The 24,575-nt window shown below is 37.9% G+C and overlaps 1 protein-coding gene across 1 annotated transcript in view; it reads left to right on the top strand.

Moving 5' to 3' along the window:
* Positions 1-24,575, top strand: part of LOC128650086 (uncharacterized) — a 373,885-nt gene that overhangs the window by 188,973 nt on the left and 160,337 nt on the right. Inside the window, exons 10-11 of the mRNA XM_053703762.1 lie at positions 3,397-3,593; positions 21,502-21,566. Coding sequence (XP_053559737.1) covers positions 3,397-3,593; positions 21,502-21,566 — 262 coding nt within the window. The remainder of the gene's footprint in view (positions 1-3,396; positions 3,594-21,501; positions 21,567-24,575) is intronic.

The raw sequence follows: 24,575 nt of genomic DNA on the forward strand, positions 1-24,575 counted from the left end.
AGTTAATACGTTTGTGATATCCAAAGTCATTTATTTAACACCTCTCGCGTAAAAGTTTTACTTTCAACTTGTAATACGCACACAAACCTGCACGCACAAAATCTTGCGGAAGTGTTAACACTAGAGCGAAAGCACTAAATAGCATGCCACTTGTAATCTGGCCCTAAATGCTTTAGTCTGACAGCACTAACCACAAAGGGCAAAGTAATGAGTTTGTCTTTAAAGGATTACTAACTTTTTTTTCTTCAGTGTAAAACGGAACAAACGTTTTACATTTAAAATATCATAGCGATGTAATGTACGTTGTTATTGTTTGAAACGTAGCTCCCTTTTGCAGTAATATCATATTTTATTATATCCCCATGACATCACGTCATCCAACCCTCAAATGTGGGCCGTCTAAGGGCTAAGAAACTTGCCAATCGGATGTGTTTTTTTTGCATATAATTAAATTATAGTATCCGGATTCAACTCATGCGCAATACCATTTCATTCCTCTCGCATGCGCATATTGCGGCACTCAAGCCGACATGATAGCTAACGTCTTCTTCCACATAAGATGGTGACGCATCAGATGACGTTGCGCTAACTTGCGCATGAGCAATGTGTCTAGGAGTTGCCATCTTACAACTGCAGTTGTCAGCCCGGATTCGGAATCCATAACGGCAGACAACACAGTGGGTTTGGAAAAATCAATTATTTTAAACTTATATATTGTGAAAATGGTACATATTTAATACAGCATCCACATTATAAAAAGCTTGTTTAACATGTATACTCGTGTGAGATACCCATTACAATTCTGACTACAGTGTCCCTTTAAAGCTGTGAGAGATAACCTCTGTCATATAACACAGCACACAGAGCATTTAACACAGCACAAAGAGCATTTGGAGGTATAAATCAGGTCAGAAAACATTCCAGCATCAAGATGTAACAAAAAGTTGTAGCAATATTCTGTACATTCTAATGAACACAGTCATTCTATTCACTGTCAAACTCCAAAGCCATTTTAACATGGTAACCTTATATTCATGCCACCCCTGAATATCTACCTGTACTCCTTTACACAAACAGTAGCAGAGTGTTTGATTCTACAAAAGCAACCCTAGATGTCCTCTTTTGTCTTTTAAAGACAGTGATCAGATAACTGGGAAGTTAACATAACATGCTTTTATATAGTTTAATCACAATATTTTCTGTCTAGGCCGTCTTTCTCCTTTGTTAATCAATGAAAGTATTGTTTAAACCTAACCCCTCTAATATAAACTGCAAGCAAATGACTCCACAGCACCTTCCATTTAATGTAAATTTATTTGACTTCTTCTCCCATGGAGGTACAAAAAAAGGTTACAGCGACGTTTCGGGAGGTTATCCCTTAATCATGCTAATAGACCTCATCTGTTTAGATGCATTTATAGGCCTTCACATTAACCCTTTAGATACTGTTACAAAATAGATCATTTTACTAAATACCACCACCTAATGGCTACATATCATATTAATACCATTAAGCATATATATATATATATATATATACAATTAAAAACAATATCACATCTACCTATGGACATTTAAAGATAGAAAATTCTAACCTATTTCTTAAGTTATATAATACATGTTATGCACTCTATAGAAATACCTTTAGATCAAGCTCTCTATTAATTCCCTTAGGGATTAAAGCATCTAATTTATATATCCAGAAGGATTCCTTTTGTTTTAATATCAATTCCCTGTTGCCACCTCTTCTTAATTTTTCTACACCATCAATAATTTGCCACCTCATTTGGCTGATATTGTGGCCTGCTTCTAGGAAATTACATGATACAGGGGCTTCTCGATCCCCACATCTGATATTGGACCTGTGTTGACTCATCCTATCTCGTACCCTCCATGTGGTCTCACCAATATATATTTTAGAGCATCGGCACTTAATGAGGTAAACGACATAGGATGAGTCACACGTGTAATGATTTTTAATTCCATATTTTTTTCCAGTTTGGGGATGTTGAAAATCTGCCCCTTTAATGACTACACTGGAAAAGTTCCATAGCTTTTGCTTGTAATATATTTCTGACTTTTTTTAGACCCCAAAACATTTACTATCATGTCACCTAAATATGGGACCCTACGATATGCCATCATGTTTTTTTTTTTTTTTTTTAAAGACTCAATATTTAAATTACAATTATTTAAGATATGCCAATGCTTAGAGATAATATTGCTAATCTCCTTACTTCTGGGATTAAATTGGGTAACACATACCAACCTCTGTTCAGTATCCTGTTTGTCATTGGCAATAATCTTTTGGTCAGATTCCTTTACTTTTTCAATTTCACTCTCAATTAATTTAATTATGTAACCCATCTGCTTAAATTTGTCTCCCATTTCCTTTAGTCTACAGTCTACAGTCTACTAAGGAATTCTGATTCACAATCCGTTTCACCCTCTTAAATTGACTATGACATTGTCAACTCTGTTTTTGTGCTTATCATGATACATCATATGGGAAGTGGGCAAGTAAACAGCTTATCTCATGCATAATGATAAAATTAATTAATAATAAACAAAAGGGGTGACTGCACACTACAGAGCCTCCATACTTAGATGTTTTGCTTAAAGGGACAGTATACTGTAAAATGTTTTTCCCTTAATGTGTTTCCAATTACTTTTTTTACCAGCTGCAGAGTATAAAATGTATGAGATTTGCCTTTTTAAGGCTTATTTGTTTATATGAATTAGCTGATTTTGTGTTTTGATGCCACAACCTAATAAAATGGGTTGAGCTTGGAGGTATAATCAGATATCATTACTTTATCACATTATGTACATATACCTGCTTCCTTATCTTATATCTGTCCAAAAACCAATCACCAATACTTGGAGAGAACAATGGACAATTAACATGTTATTACTTTATCTCTTCTATAACCCACTAGGAGTGTAATTTCTTCTGATGGCTGTGTTTACACAGCTTGGCTTTGAGGCCAAAAACTTTCAGGAGGGGTGGGGATACCACAGGCTAAATAAACAATTTCAAATGCCAATATAAGGGTAATGGAAATACTTATAAACCATTTAATACACTTGAGCAGGTAAAGTGGATCATTGGGAACAAATTAAAGGGGAGAACATTTTTGAGTAAACTGTCCCTTTAAATTGTCTGCACTTTGTCAGAGACTGGCTCTCGGAGGAGTCACTTTTAACCAAATAAATTTGTATTATTTTGGTTTAATACAAAATCATTTAAAATGTATTTTTATTATTCTTATTGTACAATGGCTCTAATTTTCTCTTGCTAAAAGGTAACATGTACTGTGTACAAGTCTTGATTATAATGTGCTATTCTATATAAAAAGTAGACTTATGAGTTACATTATTATTATTTTTTAACAGGCACAACATTGGTTTTCCTATAGTGGAATGCACTTCTGATGGCAATGTTTCCTTATCAAAGCCAAGTAAAACTGGAGGCCTTATATCTTTTGGAACTGTTGCTGAACAGTTGGTGTATGAAATTGCAGACCCCCAAAATTATCTTCTTCCTGATGTGTCATGTGACTTTTCCCAGGTTTCTATTACTGAAATTCAAGGTTAGTGATATAGAAACGAACTTCTAATTTGTAAGGTATTAACATATTTGTTAAATACAAATGCTATACAAAGCAACACGTGTAGATACAATAAATGTGTGTATGTTTGTGTACACTGTATGTATGTATGTATGTATATATATTTATATATATATATATATATATATATATATAAAAGCATCCACTTGATAGTTCAAACCTTTTCGTGGTCCCACGTTCCGCCCAATTCTGGACCTAAAGTGACTAAACAAGTTTCTGTCAGTTCCATCGATCAAAATTGAGACGATCAGATCGATTCTACCCCTAGTTCAAGAGGTGCAATTTATGACGGCAATAGACTTGAAGGATGCTTACCTTCACGTGCCAATCCACAAGGACCCCTTCAGGTTCCTAAGATTCGCTTTTCTGGACAAACACTTCCAGTTTGTGGCCCTACCGTTCGGTCTGGCGACTGCCCCAAGAGTCTTTACGACGGTTCTGGAAACGCTACTCGCGGCAGCGAGAGCCAGAGGTATTGCGGTGGCTCCTTATCTGGATGATATCCTGGTTCAGGCTCTGTCCTGCAGTCTCACTGAGGACCACTCGAGAGCTCTTCTTCTTCTCCTTCGAACCCACGGATGGAGGATAAACGAGGGAAAGAGTTCTCTGGTTCCCAGCAACAGGGTGGAGTTCCTGGGTACGATAATAGATTCCATATCTATGAAGATATTCTTGATCAGAGACGTTCCAAATTGCGTCCAGTTGTCATGTCCTTCAGACCTCCTCAAGGCCATCTGTGGCAAGGTGTATGGAGGTGATCGGGCTCATGGTTTCCAGCATAGATGTCATTCCTTTCGCCAGGTTCCATCTAAGACCTCTGCAGTTATGCATGTTGAGACAATGGAACGGCGATCACTCAGATCTATCCCAACAGATCTCTCTGGACAATCGAGCGAGGGAATCCCTCTCTTGGTGGGTCCATCTGGGACAGCTGTCCCAGGGGACATCCTTCTTGAGACCATCCTGGCAGATTGTGACCATGGATGCAAGTCTATCAGGATGGGGAGCTGTTTGGGGTGCCAGAAAGGCACAGGGCAGGTCTACTCAAGAGGAGTCAACCCTACCGATGAATATCTTGGAACTACAAGCAATATTCCTCGCTCTGAGGGCTTGGCCCCTCTTGGGGTCATCCTATTTCATCAGATTCCAGTTGGACAACATTACCTCAGTGGCGTACATAAACCATCAGGGGGGAAAGAGAAGCTCCCTAGCCAAGAGGGAGGTGTCTCGGATTCTGGAATGGGCAGAGACCCACAACTGCTCCCTCTCAGTAATCCACATTCTGGGTGTGGACAACTGGGAAGCGGATTTCCTCAGCAGACAATCGTTTCATCTGGGGGAATGGGCTCTCCATCCCGAGGTGTTTGCGGAGCTCTGCAACAGATGGGGGACGCCGGAGATAGATCTCATGGCGTCCAGACTCAATTTCAAGCTACCCAGATACGGGTCACAGTCCAGGGATCCACAGGCAGAGCTGATAGATGCCTTAGCGGTACCGTGGGAGTTCAACCTAATTTACATTTTTCCCCCATTGTCACATATTCCTCGAGTGGTTGCCCGCATCAAACAGGAACAAGCTTCGACCATTCTAATTGCTCCATTGTGGCCACGAAGCACGTGGTTTGTGGATCTGGTGGGAATGTCGTTGTCTCCTCCATGGAGGTTACCCTGTAACAGAGATCTGCTGGTTCAGGGTCCTTTTCTCCACCAAAATCTCGATTCTCTGAGACTGTGTGGAGATTGAACGCCTAGTCTTGGCCAAGAGAGGGTTCTCTGAAAGAGTGATTGATACTCTCATTCAGGCTAGGAAAACGGTCATTCGTCACATCTACGATAAGGTGTGGAGGACCTATATGTCCTGGTGTGAGGAACGTGAATATGTCTGGCATAAGGTTAGGGTATCCAGGATTCTGGCCTTTCTCCAAGATGGTCTGGATAAGGGTCTTGCCGCCAGTTCCTTAAAGGGACAGATTTCGGCATTATCGGTTCTGTTACACAAGAAGCTAGCGGAGCTTCCTGATATTCAGTCCTTTGTTCAGGCTCTGTCTAGAATCAGACTGGTATTTAGATCTTCTGCTCCTCCTTGGAGCTTAAATTTGGTTCTTAAGGTTTGGCAGAGGGCTCCGTTTGAGCCTATGCATGCCCTTGTCATTAAGATTCTTTCCTAGAAAGGTTCTATTCCTTCTCGCTATTGCTTCGGCTTGCAGAGTCTCTGAGTTAGCGGCCTTGCAATGTGAGCCCTCTTACCTGGTTTTCCACGCTGATAAGGCTGTGCTTCGCACTGGGTTGGGGTTTCTTTCCAAGGTGGTGTCAGATCGTAACATACATCAGGAAATAGTAGTTCTTTCCTTGTGTCCTAACCCTTCTTCGTCTAAGGAAAGGTTACTTCATAACTTGGATGTTGTTCGAGCCTTTAGGCCACAAAGGATTTCAGACAGACTTCGTCTTTATTTGTCGTGTATTCAGGGAAGCATAGGGGGCAGAGGGCCTCTTCCATTTCACTGTCTTTTTAGTTGAGGAGCATTATCCATTTGGCGTACGAGACTGCGGAACATAAGCCTCCTCAGAGGATTACGGCTCACTCAACTAGGACTGTGGCCTCTTCTTGGGCCTTTAAGAACAAGGCCTCTGTGGAGCAAATTTGTAAGGTGGCTGCTTGGTCCTCCTTACATACTTTTGCAAAATTTTACAAATTTGATGTTTTTGCTTTGGCGGAAGCTGTTTTTGCGTGAAAGGTTCTGCAGGCTGTGGTGCCCTCAGTATAGGGTCCGCCTCCTTTTACCCTCCTGTTTTGTTCATTCAGTGTCCTCTAGAGCTTGGGTGTTCCCACAAGTAATGAATAAAGCAGTGGACTCTTCTCCCATTAAGATGGAAAACATAAATTATGCTTACCTGATAACTTCATTTCCATTTGTGGGAGGAAAGTCCACTGCTCTCGCCCGTTTCTCCGGTGGGCGGACCTAAATTTAATTTTATCTTCTGGCACCATTTATACCCTGATATTTTTCCTACTGTTCCTTGTTCCCTTGGACAATTCTATCAGCCAATCGGAATTGAAGGGACGCCATCTTGGATGACGTCACTTAAAGGTACCGTCATTTAGTCGTCGGATGAAGACAGAAGAGGATGCTCTGCATCGGATGTCTTGAAGATGGACCCGCTCCGCTCCGGATGGATGACGATAGAAGATGTCGTCTGAATGAAGACTTCTGCCCGTCTGGAGGACCTCTTCTTCCCGGCTTGGATGAAGACTTCTGTCCGTCTGGAGGACCACTTCTGCCAGGTTGGGTGAAGACGTCTCAAGGTAGGGGGATCTTCAGGGGGTTAGTATTAGTTTTTATTAAGGGGGGATTGGGTGGGTTTTAGAGTAGGGTTGGGTGTGTGGGTGGTGGGTTTTAATGTTGGGGTATTTTTTTTTTTACAGGTAAAAGAGCTGATTACTTTGGGGCAATGCCCCGCAAAAGGCCCTTTTAAGGGCTATTTGTAATTTAGTGTAGGGTAGGGCTTTTTATTATTTTGGGGGGCTTTTTTATTTTGTTAGGGGGATTAGATTAGGTGTAATTAGTTTAAAAAACTTGTAATTATTTTATTATTTTCTGTAATTTAGTTTTTTGTTTTTTTTCGTACTTTAGATAATTGTATTTAATTGTAGTTAGTGGATTAATTTAATTGTAGTGTAGTGTTAGGTGTAATTGTAACTTAGGTTAGGATTTATTTTACAGGTAATTTTGACTTTATTTTAGCTAGGTAGTTATTAAATAGTTAATAACTATTTAATAACTATTCTACCTAGTTAAAATAAATACAAAGTTGCCTGTAAAATATAAATAAACTCTAAACTAGCTACAATGTAACTATTCGTTATATTGTAGCTAGCTTAGGGTTTATTTTATAGGTATTTAGTTTTAAATAGGATTAATTTAGTTAATTATAGTAATTTTATTTAGATTTATTAAAATTATATTTAAGTTAGGCGGGTTTTAGGGTTAGAGTTAGATTTAGGGGTTAATACATTTAATATAGTGGCGGCGACGTTGGGGGCGGCAGATTAGGGGTTAATAAATGTAGGTAGGTGGCGGCAATGTTAGGGACGGCAGATTATGGGTTAATAAAATTTAACTAGTGTTTGCGATGCAGGAGTATGGCGGTTTAGGGGTTAATACATTTATTATAGTGGCGGCGATCTCCGGTTTGGCAGATTAATGGTTAAAAATTTTATTATAGTGTTTGCGAGTTGGGGGGGGCCTCGGTTTAGGGGTTAATAGGTAGTTTATGGGTGTTAGTGTACTTTATAGTGCTTTAGTTAAGAGTTTTATGTTACGGCGTTAGCCCATAAAACTCTTAACTACTGACTTTTAAATGCGGTACCAGTCTTGACAGGAGAGGGTCTACCGCTCACTTTTAGGAAGACTCGTAATACCGGCGTTAGGAAAATCCTAACGCCGAAACCTCTCAACGCTGCTTTTTAACCCTAACGCAAGACTTGTAATCTAGCCGTTTGAGACCATAATATAAAATGATAAATTGTGTGTGTATATATATATATATATATATATATATATAATTGGCCACAGCAGAGACGGTAACCTAAGTTACAACATGGCAACTCCCATTGTTTTATAGACACTTACGCCTAGATTTAGAGTTTGGCGTTAGCCGTCAAAACCAGCGTTAGGGGGTCCTAACGCTGGTTTTTACCGCCCGCTGGTATTTGGAGTCAGTCATTAAAGGGTCTAACGCTCACTTTGCAGCCGCGACTTTTCCATACCGCAGATCCCCCTACGCCATTTGCGTATCCTATCTTTTCAATGGGATCTTTCTAACGCCGGTATTTAGAGTCGTGGCTGAAGTGAGCGTTAGAAATCTAACGACAAAACTCCAGCTGCAGAAAAAAGCCAGGAGTTAAGAGCTTTCTGGGCTAACGCCGGTTCATAAAGCTCTTAACTACTGTGCTCTAAAGTACACTAACACCCATAAACTACCTATGTACCCCTAAACCGAGGTCCCCCCACATCGCCGCCACTCTATTAAATTTTTTAACCCCTAATCTGCCGACCGCACACCGCCGCCACCTACATTATCCCTATGAACCTCTAATCTGCTGCCCCTAACACCGCCGACCCCTATATTATATTTATTAACCCCTAATCTGCCGCCCCCAACATCGCCGCCACCTACCTACAATTATTAACCCCTAATCTGCCGACCGGACCTCACCGCTACTATAATAAATGTATTAACCCCTAATCCGCCTCACTCCCGCCTCAATAACCCTATAATAAATAGTATTAACCCCTAATCTGCCCTCCCTAACATCGCCGACACCTAAATTCAAGTATTAACCCCTAATCTGCCGACCGGACCTCACCGCTACTCTAATACATTTATTAACCCCTAAAGCTAAGTCTAACCTTAACCCTAACACCCCCCTAAATTAAATATAATTTAAATCTAACGAAATAAATTAACTCTTATTAAATAAATTATTCCTATTTAAAGCTAAATACTTACCTGTAAAATAAACCTTAATATAGCTACAATATAAATTATAATGTCGCCTCAACCTACCTACACTTATTAACCCCTAATCCGCCTCACTCCCGCCTCAATAACCCTATAATAAATAGTATTAACCCCTAATCTGCCCTCCCTAACATCAACGACACCTAACTTCAAGTATTAACCCCTAATCTGCCGACCGGACCTCACCGCTACTCTAATACATTTATTAACCCCTAAAGCTAAGTCTAACCTTAACCCTAACACCCCCCTAAGTTAAATATAATTTAAATCTAACTAAATAAATTAACTCTTATTAAATAAATTAATCCTATTTAAAGCTAAATACTTACCTGTAAAATAAACCCTAATATAGCTACAATATAAATTATAATTATATTGTAGCTATTTTAGGATTAATATTTATTTTACAGGTAACTATGTATTTATTTTAACCAGGTACAATAGCTATTAAATAGTTAATAACTATTTAATAGTTACCTAGTTAAAATAATTACAAAATTACCTGTAAAATAAATCCTAACCTAAGTTACAATTAAACCTAACACTACACTATCAATAAATTAATTAAATAAAATACACTATCAATAAATTAATTACCTACAAATAAATACAATTAAATAAACTAACTAAAGTACAAAAAATAAAAAAGAGCTAAGTTACAAAAAATAAAAAAATATTTACAAACATTAGAAAAATATTACAACAATTTTAAACTAATTACACCTACTCTAAGCCCCCTAATAAAATAACAAAGACCCCCAAAATAAAAAAATGCCCTACCCTATTCTAAAATTAAAATAGAAAAGCTCTTTTACCTTACCAGCCCTGAAAAGGAACAGCCAATGCGAGCTCAATCTGATTGGCTGATTGGATCAGCCAATCGGATTGAACTTGAATCTGATTGGCTGATTCCATCAGCCAATCAGAATTTTCCTACCTTAATTCCGATTGGCTGATAGAATCCTATCAGCCAATCGAAATTCGAGGGACGCCATCTTGGATGATGTCCCTTAAAGGAACCGTCATTCGTCGGGAAGTCGTCGGTGAAGATGGATGTTCCGCATCGGCGGGATGAACATGGATCCGGAAGAAAGAAGATTGAAGATGCCGCTTGATAGAAGACTTCAGCCGGATCATGGACCTCTTCAGCTCCCGCTTGGATGAAGACTTCAGTCGGATCATGGACCTCTTAAGCTCCCGCTTGGATGAAGACTTCAGCCGGATCATGGACCTCTTCAGCTCCCGCTTGGATCAAGACTTCAGCCGGATCATGGACATCTTCAGCCCCCCGCTTGGGCTTGGATGAAGACTTCGGAGCCTCTTCTGGACCGATCGGTGAACCCGGTGTGGTGAAGACAAGGTAGGGAGATCTTCAGGGGCTTAGTGTTAGGTTTATTTAAGGGGGGTTTGGGTTAGATTAGGGGTATGTGGGTGGTGGGTTGTAATGTTGGGGGGGGGGTTGTATTTTTTTTTTTCCAGGCAAAAGAGCTGAATTCTTTGGGGCATGCCCCGCAAAAGGCCCTTTTCAGGGCTGGTAAGGTAAAAGAGCTTTTCTATTTTAATTTTAGAATAGGGTAGGGCATTTTTTTATTTTGGGGGTCTTTGTTATTTTATTAGGGGGCTTAGAGTAGGTGTAATTAGTTTAAAATTGTTGTAATATTTTTCTAATGTTTGTAAATATTTTTTTATTTTTTGTAACTTTAGTTAGTTTATTTAATTGTATTTATTTGTAGGTATTGTATTTAATTAATTTATTGATAGTGTAGTGTTAGGTTTAATTGTAACTTAGGTTAGGATTTATTTTACAGGTAATTTTGTAATTATTTTAACTAGGTAACTATTAAATAGTTATTAACTATTTAATAGCTATTGTACCTGGTTAAAATAAATACAAAGTTGCCTGTAAAATAAATATTAATCCTAAAATAGCTACAATATAATTATTATTTATATTGTAGCTATATTAGGGTTTATTTTACAGGTAAGTATTTAGCTTTAAATAGGATTAATTTATTTAATAAGAGTTAATTTATTTAGTTAGATTTAAATTATATTTAACTTAGGGGGGTGTTAGGGTTAAGGTTAGACTTAGCTTTAGGGGTTAATAAATGTATTAGAGTAGCAGTGAGGTCCGGTCGGCAGATTAGGGGTTAATACTTGAAGTTAGGTGTCGTTGATGTTAGGGAGGGCAGATTAGGGGTTAATACTATTTATTATAGGGTTATTGAGGCAGGAGTGAGGCGGATTAGGGGTTAATAAGTGTAGGTAGGTGGAGGCGACATTGTGGGGGCAGATTAGGGGTTAATAAATATAATATAGGGGTCGGCGGTGTTAGGCGCAGCAGATTAGGGGTTCATAGGGATAACGTAGGTTGCAGCGGTGTACGGAGCGGCAGATTAGGGGTTAAAAAAAATATGCAGGTGTCAGCGATAGCGGGGGCGGCAGATTAGGGGTTAATAAGTGTAAGGTTAGGGGTATTTAGACTCGGGGTTCATGTTAGGGTGTTAGGTGCAGACTTAGAAACTGTTTCCCCTTAGAAAACAATGGTGCTGAGTTAGGAGCTGAACGCTGCTTTTTTGCTTTTTCCTATGGGGGAATCGTCCACGAGCACATTTTTTAAGCTGGCCGCGTCCGTAAGCACCGCTGGTATTGAGAGTTGCAGTGTCGGTAAATTATGCTATACGCTCCCTTTTTGGAGCCTAACGCAGCCCTTCTGTGAACTCTAAATACCAGCGGTATTTAAAAGGTGCGGGGGAAAAAAAGCCAGCGTTAGCTACGCGGGTCGTTACCGACAAAACTCTAAATCTAGCCGTTAAACTTTACACTTATTTTGCCAATATTTAAACAGCTAATGAAACTTTAAAAAATACATCTACATTTTACTCTTAGACTAATCTTTCCTTTGAATGCATCATTTTATCTAGCATTTATTTAGGGCTAGATTACAAGTGGAGCACAAATTTATTGCGTGCCCGCAAACGGGCAAATGGTTATTGCTACCGCAAGCTTGCGGTAGCAATTAGCGCTTATAAAATTAACCAGAGATCAGATCTCTGATTAATTTTATAAATGTCTACCAAGTGCCCCAAAATACAGTGTAATATACTTAAAATAACTGCAATAAGCAGTTATGAGGGTTTAAATTTGGCGGTTGTGGGGTATGCTATCTATGGGGACTGTGTGTTCCCAGTAAATATAAATGTATATGCTTATATACACATATATATATATATATGTGTGTGTGTGTGTGTGTTAATATGTGTATATACACATATTAACCATACATATATATGTATATATGCATGTATATTTACATTTACTGTGCGGCTTACCTCCTTCGCTGCGCTAGTTCTCATGCTGTGTCTCACGGAATGAGAACGAAGTTCCCATTTTAGGCTATGGAAGCGCGCTCTGTATCAGTGGAACGCAAATATCGATTTCCGCTTGTAATCTGACTCTTAGTGTTTAATGTCCCTTTAAGTTGTTTTTCTTGATCTTGAGCTAGGTTAGGTGAAGAAACATCCTATACCATATATATATATATATATATATATATATATATATATATATATATATATATATATATATATATATATATATATATATATGTGTGTGTGTGTGTAATTTTAGGCATCCTTGATACAATTTGTAGTTTCATTAGGGTCTCTAAACTGGAAAATGTATTAGCAACATAGAAAAAATAATTTCCTATAAATTTGGGCAAATGTGTGGCTACTAGACCGGAATGAGGTATGCTATGTTGACAAATAGTTGAATTAGGCAAACTCAGTGATGCTATTTTGGTAGACTATAACAAAATGTTTATTAACCTCCCAATGAACTTTTACCTTGCAAAAGACCTGATATAACATGTATGAACTTAAAATGAACTTTCACATGAACTTCCAGATAGTCCTTTGGACAAGATATTTAGCAGATGGAGAATAGTCAGATATCTTAAACATGTTTGACTCCAGTGCTGTGACACACACCAGAAGTATTTGGAAAGTCAATAACTTTTGATTTGTGTAATTCTCTTATGTTGTATACATTTTTTGATCACAGTTTTTGTTGGTGTTATTTTTTATGAAGAATTTTAGCACCTTGTTTTTCTCAGTTATAAAGCCAGTGTTTTCATTTAATGTGGCATAAAATACATCTGTGGAATAATTATAATTAATGTCAAACTCTTGTTTTGGATCAGTACATGACTTACAACCAGGATTGGAAATTTAAATAGCCTTATTTCAGGTTCAAATGTATGTCATTTGGTCAAGCGTATTTTACTTTTAACTTTTATAGCCATTATAGCATTTCCCATCTCTTGCATCCTTTTTATTAGTTATTTTGCACAATAGTGGTAAAAATCCTGTAATTAGTAAGGGTTATGGTAAGGATAGTGCTTGGGTCATGTTAAGGGTAAAGATACAGACTAAAGTGAGTGGAAGAGTAAGGATACTATGCTGAAGTTGATAGACAATCTACTGAGTCAGTAATATGAGTCATTTTAGGCATGAGAGATATGAGCCTTTTGTGACTTTTTTATACTCATAGGTATTGACGAAGAATAAAGTAAATGCATGAACGAGAGAGTGTTAAGGTACTGGCTGTCAAAATGTGTAAGACATCAAATTTGAATTTACAGACAGGAGTATTAAATGTAAAAACATTGAATTAAGATTGTGCTTTTAATATTAACTTGATTTAAATCTCATCCAATTTGTATGACTTCCTAGTAGAAAAATATTTTATTGTCAACACTTTATAGTAAATAAAATTACATTTGTCAGTTGTCAATTGTTAAAAATTGATGCTAGGTAGCACTATTTTTGGCTGATCCACAGGTAAGATTTTTTATTTTTTTTGTGGCGTGGAGGAGAGCAGCAAAGGAACAAGCTGCAAGCACAAGTTTTTTTTATGTGTTTAACCTTTTAGTATTAATTAAAAACATTTGTCAGATAAACTTTTTAAAAACTGTTCTAGCAAAAACAATATTTATTTTTAAATAATTTTACTTTAATTTGTTAAATTAAATTTTGAAATAGGTTGTGCAATTGAAAGTATTTTATGCAGAATATTGTAGGAGTGGCATGTCTTCATGTTACTATAGTTATTTAATATTTTGAAACTTACATTAGAATAATAAGGAAAATAATATTCAAGTTACTGCATTTCTCAGCCCATCACATACATAGCTCAGTTCAAGCTCATTTCATTGTGGCATTCTAGAATACTTCACCTGTCACTTTTTACTATGGCATATTTTCCTTATGATATTTCACTGTGGCCTTTATATCTGGCATGTCTTTGTGGCATTTTTTTCACAGTGATATACACTTTAGCTGGCGCGTTCCGTGTGACAAATTTTAAATTAGTGCTTCTCAACTCAAGTCCTCAAATGTCACTGCCTGGCCAGATTTTGAGAATTCCCCTAACTGAGTACAGGTACACTAGTGTTCAAACGTTTGGGGTAATTTAGAAAATTCCTTACACATTGTTAATGTTGTAAATGACTATTGTAGCTGGAAACAGCAAATAATGGAATATCTACATAGGCGTACAGAGGCCCATTATCAGCAACTATCTGTCTTGAGTTCCAATGGCATGTTATGTTTGCTAATCCAAGTTTATCAAATAGGCTACTTGATCATTATAAGCTCTTTTGCAATTATTTTAGCACAGCTGACAACTGTTGTGCTTATTAAAGATGTAATACAACTGGCTTTCATTGGACTATTTGAGTATCTGGAGCATCATCAATTGTGGGTTCGATTACAGGCTCAAGTTGGCCAGACACAAATAACTTTCTTCTGAAACTTGTCAGTTTGTTCTGAGAAATTAAGGCTATTTTGTGGGTGAAATTGCCAAGAAACTGAAGATATCTTACAATGCTGTGTATTACTCCCTTCAAAGAACAGCGCAAACTGTCTCGAACCAGAATAGAAAGAGGAGTGGGAGGCCTCGGTGGAAAACTAAGCAAAAGCACAAATAGATTAGAATGTCTAGTTTGAGAAACAGACGCCTCACAGGTCAGGTCTTCAACTGGCTGCTTCATTAAATAGTACCCGCAAAACACCAATCTCAACGTCAACAGTGAAGCGGTGACTCTGAGGTGCTGGTCATCTAGGCAGAGTTTTAAAGAAAAAGCCATATTTCAGACTGCCCAATAAAAAGAAAAGATTAAGATAGGCAAAAACAGACACTGGACAGAGGAAGATTGGAAAAAAAGTGTTATGGACAGGCAAATCTAAGTTTGAGGTGTTCAGATCACAAAGAAGAATATTCATGAGATGCCATCTGTCAACCATGGTGGAGGCAATGTTATTGTCTGGGGGTAATTTGGTGGTGGTAAAATGGGAGATTTATACAGGGTAAAAGGGACCTTGAAGAAGGAAGGCTATCACTCTATTTTGCCGTGCCCTGTGGACAGGGCTTGATTGGAGCCAATTTCCTCCTACAAAAGAACAATGACCCAAAGCACAGCTCCAAACTATGCATGAACTATTTTGGTAAGAAGCAGTCAGCTGGTATTATGGTCTCTTTAATGAAGTGGCCTTGCACAGTCATCAGATCTTAACCCTATCGAGATGTTGTTGGAGCAATTTTACCGTTTGGTAAGTAAGAAGTGCTCATCAAGCCAATGCAACTAGTAGGAGGTGTTTCAGTAAGCATGAGGTAAAATATCTTCAGATTTCCTCAACAAATTGACAGCTAGAATGCCAGAGGTCTGCTAGGCTGTAATTGCTGTACATGGAGTATTCGTAGTCGAAAGCAAAGTTTGAAGGACACAATTATTATTTCCCTTAAAATGTACTATTTCTAACCTTGTCAGTGACTATATTTCCTGTTCAGACTAATATCATGTATGTTTTTATGGAAAATAAGGAAATGTCTAAGTGACGCCAAAACTTTTGAATCAAGAAAAAATGTGGCAAAGTCCCAGTTGTAGATAAATAAAAACAGAATTTTATTAGAATTGGGTTAAAACATGAAAAAATTGTTGTTGTAAAAGCATAGAAAGGTCTAACGCGTTTCGGCTAGCTCTTGCCGTAATCATAGACCATAATAAAATTCTGTTTTTATTTATCTACAACTGGGACTTTGCCACATTTTTTCTTGATACTTTTTTTGGGAGCAGAGGAACTCTCTTCATTAAGTCCCAGACCACATCGGCACATAGAGGAGCATTGGCCTATTCAGAGGCATTGATTGGATACATTGGCCTATTCAGAGGCATTGATTGGTGAGAATGTGGAGGAATTGCTGACGTCACGTCCGATCGGTAAGTCCCGCACACGCTTGCAGATGAACCGGAGTTGGAGAGAGAGTGATGGTCGCGCTCTATAGCGTGGCTACCCTTTCGTCTATACAGAGGTGAGCCTAGCCGAGAGAAGTAGAAGACTTCCGCCTTCACGGAAAGGTAAAGAAGGGCTAAGGTAAATGCGGGTGTGCGGGTGAAGTATTTGACGAGACCGCCGTGTCAAGTGTTTGTTAAATATTGCTAAACTGCACTAATCTCACCTGTGCTCTATTATATGTATCCTGGTATATACCATTCCGACGCTTAAAAAGTATTTCATCCACTTGGTAGCGTTATACAAACTTTGCTAAAACTTTTGAATGCCAGTGTAAGTCACCCAAACTGAGGCCTAGATTTAGAGTTTGGCGGTAGCCGTGAAAACCAGCGTTAGAGGCTCCTAACGCTGGTTTTAGGCTACCGCCGGTATTTGAAGTCAGTCAGGAAAGGGTCTAACGCTCACTTTTCAGCCGCGACTTTTCCATACCGCAGATCCCCTTACGTCAATTGCGTATCCTATCTTTTCAATGGGATCTTTCTAACTCTGGTATTTAGAGTCGTGTCTGAAGTGAGCGTTAGAATTCTAACGACAAAACTCCAGCCGCAGAAAAAAGTCAGTAGTTAAGAGCTTTCTGGGCTAACGCCGGTTCATAAAGCTCTTAACTACTGTGCTCTAAAGTACACTAACACCCATAAACTACCTATGTACCCCTAAACCGAGGCCCCCCCACATCGCCGACACTCGATTAAATTTTTTTAACCCCTAATCTGCCGACCGCCACCTACGTTATACTTATGTACCCCTAATCTGCTGCCCCTAACACCGCCGACCCCTATATTATATTTATTAACCCCTAACCTGCCCCCCACAACGTCGCCGCCAGCTACCTACAATAGTTAACCCCTAATCTGCCGACCGCCACCTACGTTATACTTATGTACCCCTAATCTGCTGCCCCTAACACCGCCGACCCCTATATTATATTTATTAACCCCTAATCTGCCCCCCTCAACATCGCCTCCACCTGCCTACACTTATTAACCCCTAATCTGCCGAGCGGACCGCACCGCTACTATAATAAAGTTATTAACCCCTAATCCGCCTCACTCCCGCCTCAATAACCCTATAATAAATAGTATTAACCCCTAATCTGCCCTCCCTAACATCGCCGACACCTAACTTCAATTATTAACCCCTAATCTGCCGACCGAATCTCGCCGCTACTGTAATAAATGGATTAACCCCTAAAGCTAAGTCTAACCCTAACACCCCCCTAAATTAAATATAATTTAAATCTAACGAAATAAATTAACTCTTATTAAATAAATTATTCCTATTTAAAGCTAAATACTTACCTGTAAAATAAACCCTAATATAGCTACAATATAAATTATAATTATATTATAGCTATTTTAGGATTTATATTTATTTTACAGGTAACTTTGTATTTATTTTAACCAGGTACAATAGCTATTAAATAGTTAAGAACTATTTAATAGCTAAAATAGTTAAAATAATTACAAAATTACCTGTAAAATAAATCCTAACCTAAGTTACAATTAAACCTAACACTAGACTATCAATAAATTAATTAAATACAATACCTACAATTATCTACAATTAAACCTAACACTACACTATCAATAAATGAATTAAATACAATATCTACAAATAACTACAATTAAATAAACTAACTAAAGTACAAAAAATAAAAAAGAACTAAGTTACAAAAAATAAAAAAATATTTACAAACATTAGAAAAATATTACAACAATTTTAAACTAATTACACCTACTCTAAGCCCCCTCATAAAATAACAAAGCCCCCCAAAATAAAAAAATGCCCTACCCTATTCTAAATTACAAAAGTTCAAAGCTCTTTTACCTTACCAGCCCTGAACAGGGCCCTTTGCGGGGCATGCCCCAAGAAATTCAGCTCTTTTGCCTGTAAAAAATCACATACAATACCCCCCCCCAACATTACAACCCACCACCCACATACCCCTAATCTAACCCAAACCCCCCTTAAATAAACCTAATACTAAGCCCCTGAAGATCTTCCTACCTTATCTTCACCTCACCGGGTATCACCGATACGTCCTGGCTCCAAAATCTTCATCCAAGCCCAAGCGGGGGCTAGACATCCATCATCCAACGGCTGAAGAAGTCCAGAAGAGGGTCCAAAGTCTTCATCCTATCCGGGAAGAAGAGTAGATCCGGACCGGCAACCATCTTCTTCCAAGCGGCATCTTCTATTTTCATCCGATGAGGACCGGCTCCATCGTGAAGACCTCCAGCGCGGACCCATCTTCTTTTGACGACATCCAACTGAAGAATGACGGTTCCTTTAAGGGACGTCATCCAAGATGGCGTCCCTCGAATTCCGATTGGCTGATAGGATTCTATCAGCCAATCGGAATTAAGGTAGGAAAATGCTGATTGGCTGATGGAATCAGCCAATCAGAATCAAGTTCAATCCGATTGGCTGATCCGATCAGCCAATCAGATTGAGCTCGCATTCTATTGGCTGTTCCGATCAGCCAATAGAATGCGAGCTCAATCTGATTGGCTGATCGGATCAGACAATCGGATTGAACTTGATTCTGATTGGCTGATTCCATCAGCCAATCAGAATTTTCCAACCTTAATTCCGATTGGCTGATAGAATCCTATCAGCCAATCGGAATTCGAGGGACGCCATCTTGGATGACGTCCCTTAAAGGAACCGTCATTCTTCAGTTGGACGTCGTCGGAAGAAGATGGGTCCGCGCTGGAGGTCTTCACGATGGAGCCGGTCCTCATCGGATGAAGATAGAAGATGCCGCTTGGAAGAAGATGGTTGCCGGTCCGGATCTACTCTTCTTCCCGGATAGGATGAAGACTTTGGACCCTCTTCTGGACTTCTTCAGCCGACGGATGATGGATGTCTAGCCCCCTCTTGGGTTGGATGAAGATATCGGAGCCAGGACGGATCGGTGTGATACCCGGTGAGGTGAAGACAAGGTAGGAAGATCTTCAGGGGCTTAGTGTTAGGTTTATTTAAGGGGGGTTTGGGTTAGATTAGGGGTATGTGGGTGGTGGGTTGTAATGTTGGGGGGGGTATTGTATGTGTTTTTTTACAGGCAAAAGAGCTGAATTTCTTGGGGCATGCCCCGCAAAGGGCCCTGTTCAGGGCTGGTAAGGTAAAAGAGCTTTGAACTTTTGTAATTTAGAATAGGGTAGGGCATTTTTTTATTTTGGGGGGCTTTGTTATTTTATTAGGGGGGTTAGAGTAGGTGTAATTAGCTTAAAATTGTTGTAATATTTTTATTATGTTTGTAATTAATTTTTTTATTTTTTGTAAGTTATCTTTTTTTATTTTTTGTACTTTAGTTAGGGCTAGCTTAGTTTAGGGCTTAGAGTAGGTGTAATTAGTTTAAAATTGTTGTAATATTTTTCTAATGTTTGTAAATATTTTTTTATTTTTTGTAACTTAGTTCTTTTTTATTTTTTGTACTTTAGTTAGTTTATTTAATTGTATTTATTTGTAGATATTGTATTTAATTCATTTATTGATAGTGTAGTGTTAGGTTTAATTGTAGATAATTGTAGGTATTTTATTTAATTTATTTATTGATAGTGTAGTGTTAGGTTTAATTGTAACTTAAGTTAGGATTTATTTTACAGGTAAATTTGTAATTATTTTAACTATTTTAGCTATTAAATAGTTCTTAACTATTTAATAGCTATTGTACCTGGTTAAAATAAATACAAAGTTACCTGTAAAATAAATATAAATCCTAAAATAGCTATAATATAATTATAATTTATATTGTAGCTATATTAGGATTTATTTTACAGGTAAGTATTTAGCTTTAAATAGGAATAATTTATTTAATAAGAGTTAATTAATTTCGTTAGATTTAAATTATATTTAACTTAGGGGGGTGTTAGTGTTAGGGTTAGACTTAGCTTTAGGGGTTAATACATTTATTAGAATAGCGTTGAGCTCCAGTCGGCAGATTAGGGGTTAATGTTTGAAGTTAGGTTCGGCGATGTTAGGGAGGGCAGATTAGGGGTTAATACTATTTATTATAGGGTTAGTGAGGCGGATTAGGGGTTAATAACTTTATTATAATAGCGGTGCGGTCCGCTCGGCAGATTAGGGGTTAATAAGTGTAGGCAGGTGGAGGCGACGTTGTGGGGGGCAGATTAGGGGTTAATAAATATAATATAGGGGTTGGCGATGTTAGGGCAGCAGATTAGGGGTACATAGGGATAATGTAAGTAGCGGCGGTTTACGGAGCGGCAGATTAGGGGTTAATAATAATATGCAGGGGTCAGCGATAGCGGGGGTGGCAGATTAGGGGTTAATAAGTGTAAGGTTAGGGGTGTTTAGACTCGGGGTACATGTTAGAGTGTTAGGTGCAGACGTAGGAAGTGTTTCCCCATAGACAACAATGGGGCTGCGTTAGGAGCTGAACGCGGCTTTTTTGCAGGTGTTAGGTTTTTTTTCAGATCAAACAGCCCCATTGTTTTCTATGGGGGAATCGTGCACGAGCACGTTTTTGAAGCTGGCCGCTTCCGTAAGCAACTCTGGTATCGAGAGTTGCAGTGGCGTTAAATATGCTCTACGCTCCTTTTTTGGAGCCTAACGCAGCCATTCTGTGGACTCTCAATACCAGAGTTATTTAAAAGGTGCGGCCAGAAAAAAGCCAGCGTTAGCTACGCGGGTCGTTACCGACAAAACTCTAAATCTAGCCGTGAGTGAGCAGCTGCCCAGTCAAGCAGGGAAATACAACCTGATAGTTCGGGATACTTGAGTCTATAACTGAGAAGCACTGATCTCTGTGATACATGAATATTACACAGTTAATTTTCCTTTTTACCTTTTTTCTCCTAAACATCTATATTTTAAGATTTTAAAAAAGTAGGGCTCATCCCTTCCAGTTATCATACCCTATATATGTCTGTAATCTTTTCGTTTATTATAACACTTTTGCTTGAATAGTCAAATCTTACTAAATGAATAAATATTAATAATAATATTATTTATTTATTCTTTTCTAGATGCTGACGGTGGAGTAGTTCATGTGTCTGGTGCAAAAGGAAAACCCCCATCCTCTCATTATAAGGTTTATTTTTTGATTAATTTGATTCTCAGTTAAATTTAAATCGTACAGGAGGATTTAAAGGGACATGAAACCCCCCAAAAAACTTTCATGATTTAGGTAGAACATACAATTTAAAAAAAAAAATCAATTTACTTCTATTATCAATTGTGCTTCATTCTCTTGGTATACTTTGTTGAAGGAGCAGCAATGCACTACTGGTTTGTAACTGAACCAATGGGTGAGCAAATTACAATCAGTATATATATGCAGACACCAATCAGCAGCTAGAACCTAGGTTCTTTGCTGCTCCTGAGTGTACCTAGATGAATCTTTCAGCAAAAGATAACAAGAGAAGGAAGAAAATTAATAGAAGTAAACTGGAAAGTTGTTTAAAATAGCATGCTCTTTCTGAACAATGAAAGGAAAAATTGGGGTTTTATGCCCCTTTAAAAAGACCGTTTTGGCTACCTTTGTTTTCAATTTCAAATTAGGGTCTAAGTTGGAACTTGAAGTTATGCTATCCAGCTATACTGGCGCTGGATCAGTAGAATAAGTCTTGGTATAACCTTAGAGATTATTGATAATGTGAAGTACCAAGAAGACACTATTACATTTCAATTGTTTACAGAATAACAGGGTATGAACAAGGAAGGCTTTATGGAAAAGCAAAATTAAGGTATATTATGCAACAGTAGTAGTAACGTTTTCAATTAACTGTCAGAGTAGGGTGATAATAGCATGATGGTATTAACTCTGTATTGCAGCGTGATCATGTTTATGATTTATTGGGTAATACCATCAGTGATGTTATGTATGCTATTTTCAGGCCACAATAATATTTACAAAATTTAGGGTGGAAAGTGTAATTTCTGAACTTCCTGCTGTCCATGTATTTCATTATTTGTGCATTTTAGTAGAAACTTAAAAAGTTAATGAAGTTGTTTTTTTGGCATTTAATGTAGTTGCATACTATAAAGAAATGGACAAAACCCATATCATTTTTTTTTTTTTAAATAATTTTTATTGAGGTTCAATTCAAGTAATACAACCAGTAGAGTGTCAATATGGAGCAGACATTAAACATCAAGAGCTACAAATCATAACAAATGTAGGTCCAAAAGGATGAACATTACATATTTATATGACAAATGCAACTTAAGTATATACATTGTTTGCCTGTCAACCTGTATACCCACTAAATGATTCCTTAGGCCACTCTTGGACCTCTCAGTAAAGTACAAAATGTAAGTGGAGTGTGTGGTTGTTAATAAAAGGAAACTCTTGTGTCTCAAATGGTGAACCTTTATTTTTCTAGGGGGTTGGGGGGAAATTGTAAAATGAGGGAAGCACACAATGGTAGAACTTTAGCGTTACCAGGTGATGTATAAGGATAAGTATAAGTATGTATCATATACCTTGTGAGTTGTTCAGTCGGTCACTTATCTTATATAATTACTGGGGGGCTTATGCTATGCTGCGTGAGGGTAATGTAGGGGCAAAAGAAGGACTACTTTTCATCTAATCTATATCCTCAGCATCTGGACTTGGAGTAGTGGTTACTCTTACAGTTATATATATTCTCTATGGGTAGTCAAATCACCTGGGAAACCGATTTAATTCAGGTGCTTCTATGATAAACCTAGTAAAAAATATACTCAGGGTTAGAGAATATTCGGAGGATGCCTTTTCCTATGTTTACCAAGTGAACTGTATCGGGGGGGGGGGGTGCTGGCAGAAAGATAGTAAGGGAACAGGGAGCTTTTTATAGTGCAGATAAGAAATACTCATAGGAAAATATTTTGGCCCCAAACTGATAGTAAGCAAATATGTGAATAATAATCTATATGGACCACTTATTAACTGTAACATATCTTGTAATAGGCAGGTAAAAGTAATTCAACTTACTCATGGGTAATCCCACACTAAACTATCTTTTGATATGAAAACTTGAAGTGTGGTCATTGAGGAGAGACTGGTATATGAAGAATATGAAAAACTCTGGAGGATCTCATATATAAGACATATCAGTATACATATACAAATAATTATCTATCACTTCATTTAAACATTGAGAGACACTATCTCCACAGTAGTTAGTCACGCTGTCCCAGCCGCTGATAGCATAATATTTAATACCGTGTTGGAGGGCAAATATTGTATGTGTAGGTAAAGCATAGAACTATTACTTGAAGATCTGCAGCAACTCTTAATCTATGTAACTTTGAATTGAAATCATCAAAAAAGCATTACAGTGTAATTCAGTATCAGACATGAAGATAGCCTTTGGCTTTACATGGCTCTATGTGAAGCACATTATACATTGTTTGTGTTCTATACTATCTCACACCGTATATGTGTGTGTGTATCTATACAGGTGTATATATATATATATAGGGTACGTAGCTGAATGAGCTGTAGAAAATTGTGAGAGGAAACTCAATAGCACTGCTATACTTGCAGATGTGTTTTCTCAGCATACTGGAAGGTGGTGGGGGTCCAGAAGACTTATATAAAATAATGCCATAAACCCTATAAGAGGAACATAACCAATTCAACACTCTTCAAAATTAAACCATCTTCAAAAATCTAATCTGAACCTGCATCTAGAAGAGGGGCAAAACTATAAGCAGGATACACTCTAGTAGATCTCACTAACATATACATATTGAGCATGTAAATATATACTAAACAGAAAACTTGTCTATGACCCTCATAAAATCTAATATATTTGTTAATATGTATAGTATCAACAGTGACATCTATAAAACTACTTCAATGGGACAGACTGAAGAAGCACGTCCCTGAACATAAATGGAATACAGCCTATTTCATTTAGAGAGTAAACAAGCATAGCATAATTAGAACTGCAGCTCTCTCAATGTGAACTCCATAAACTTACAACTTAGTCCTACAGAAGGGAAAAAAAAGTTTAACTCCGGTGTGGGCAGAAGAATCACACAAACATATAACTTACTATCTTGTGAGGGCTTGAGAGATAGCTGTGTAACAGTCCCATTAACCAATGCCTTT

This window comes from Bombina bombina, chromosome 2 (assembly GCF_027579735.1).
Source record: "Bombina bombina isolate aBomBom1 chromosome 2, aBomBom1.pri, whole genome shotgun sequence".
Lineage (NCBI taxonomy): Eukaryota > Metazoa > Chordata > Amphibia > Anura > Bombinatoridae > Bombina > Bombina bombina.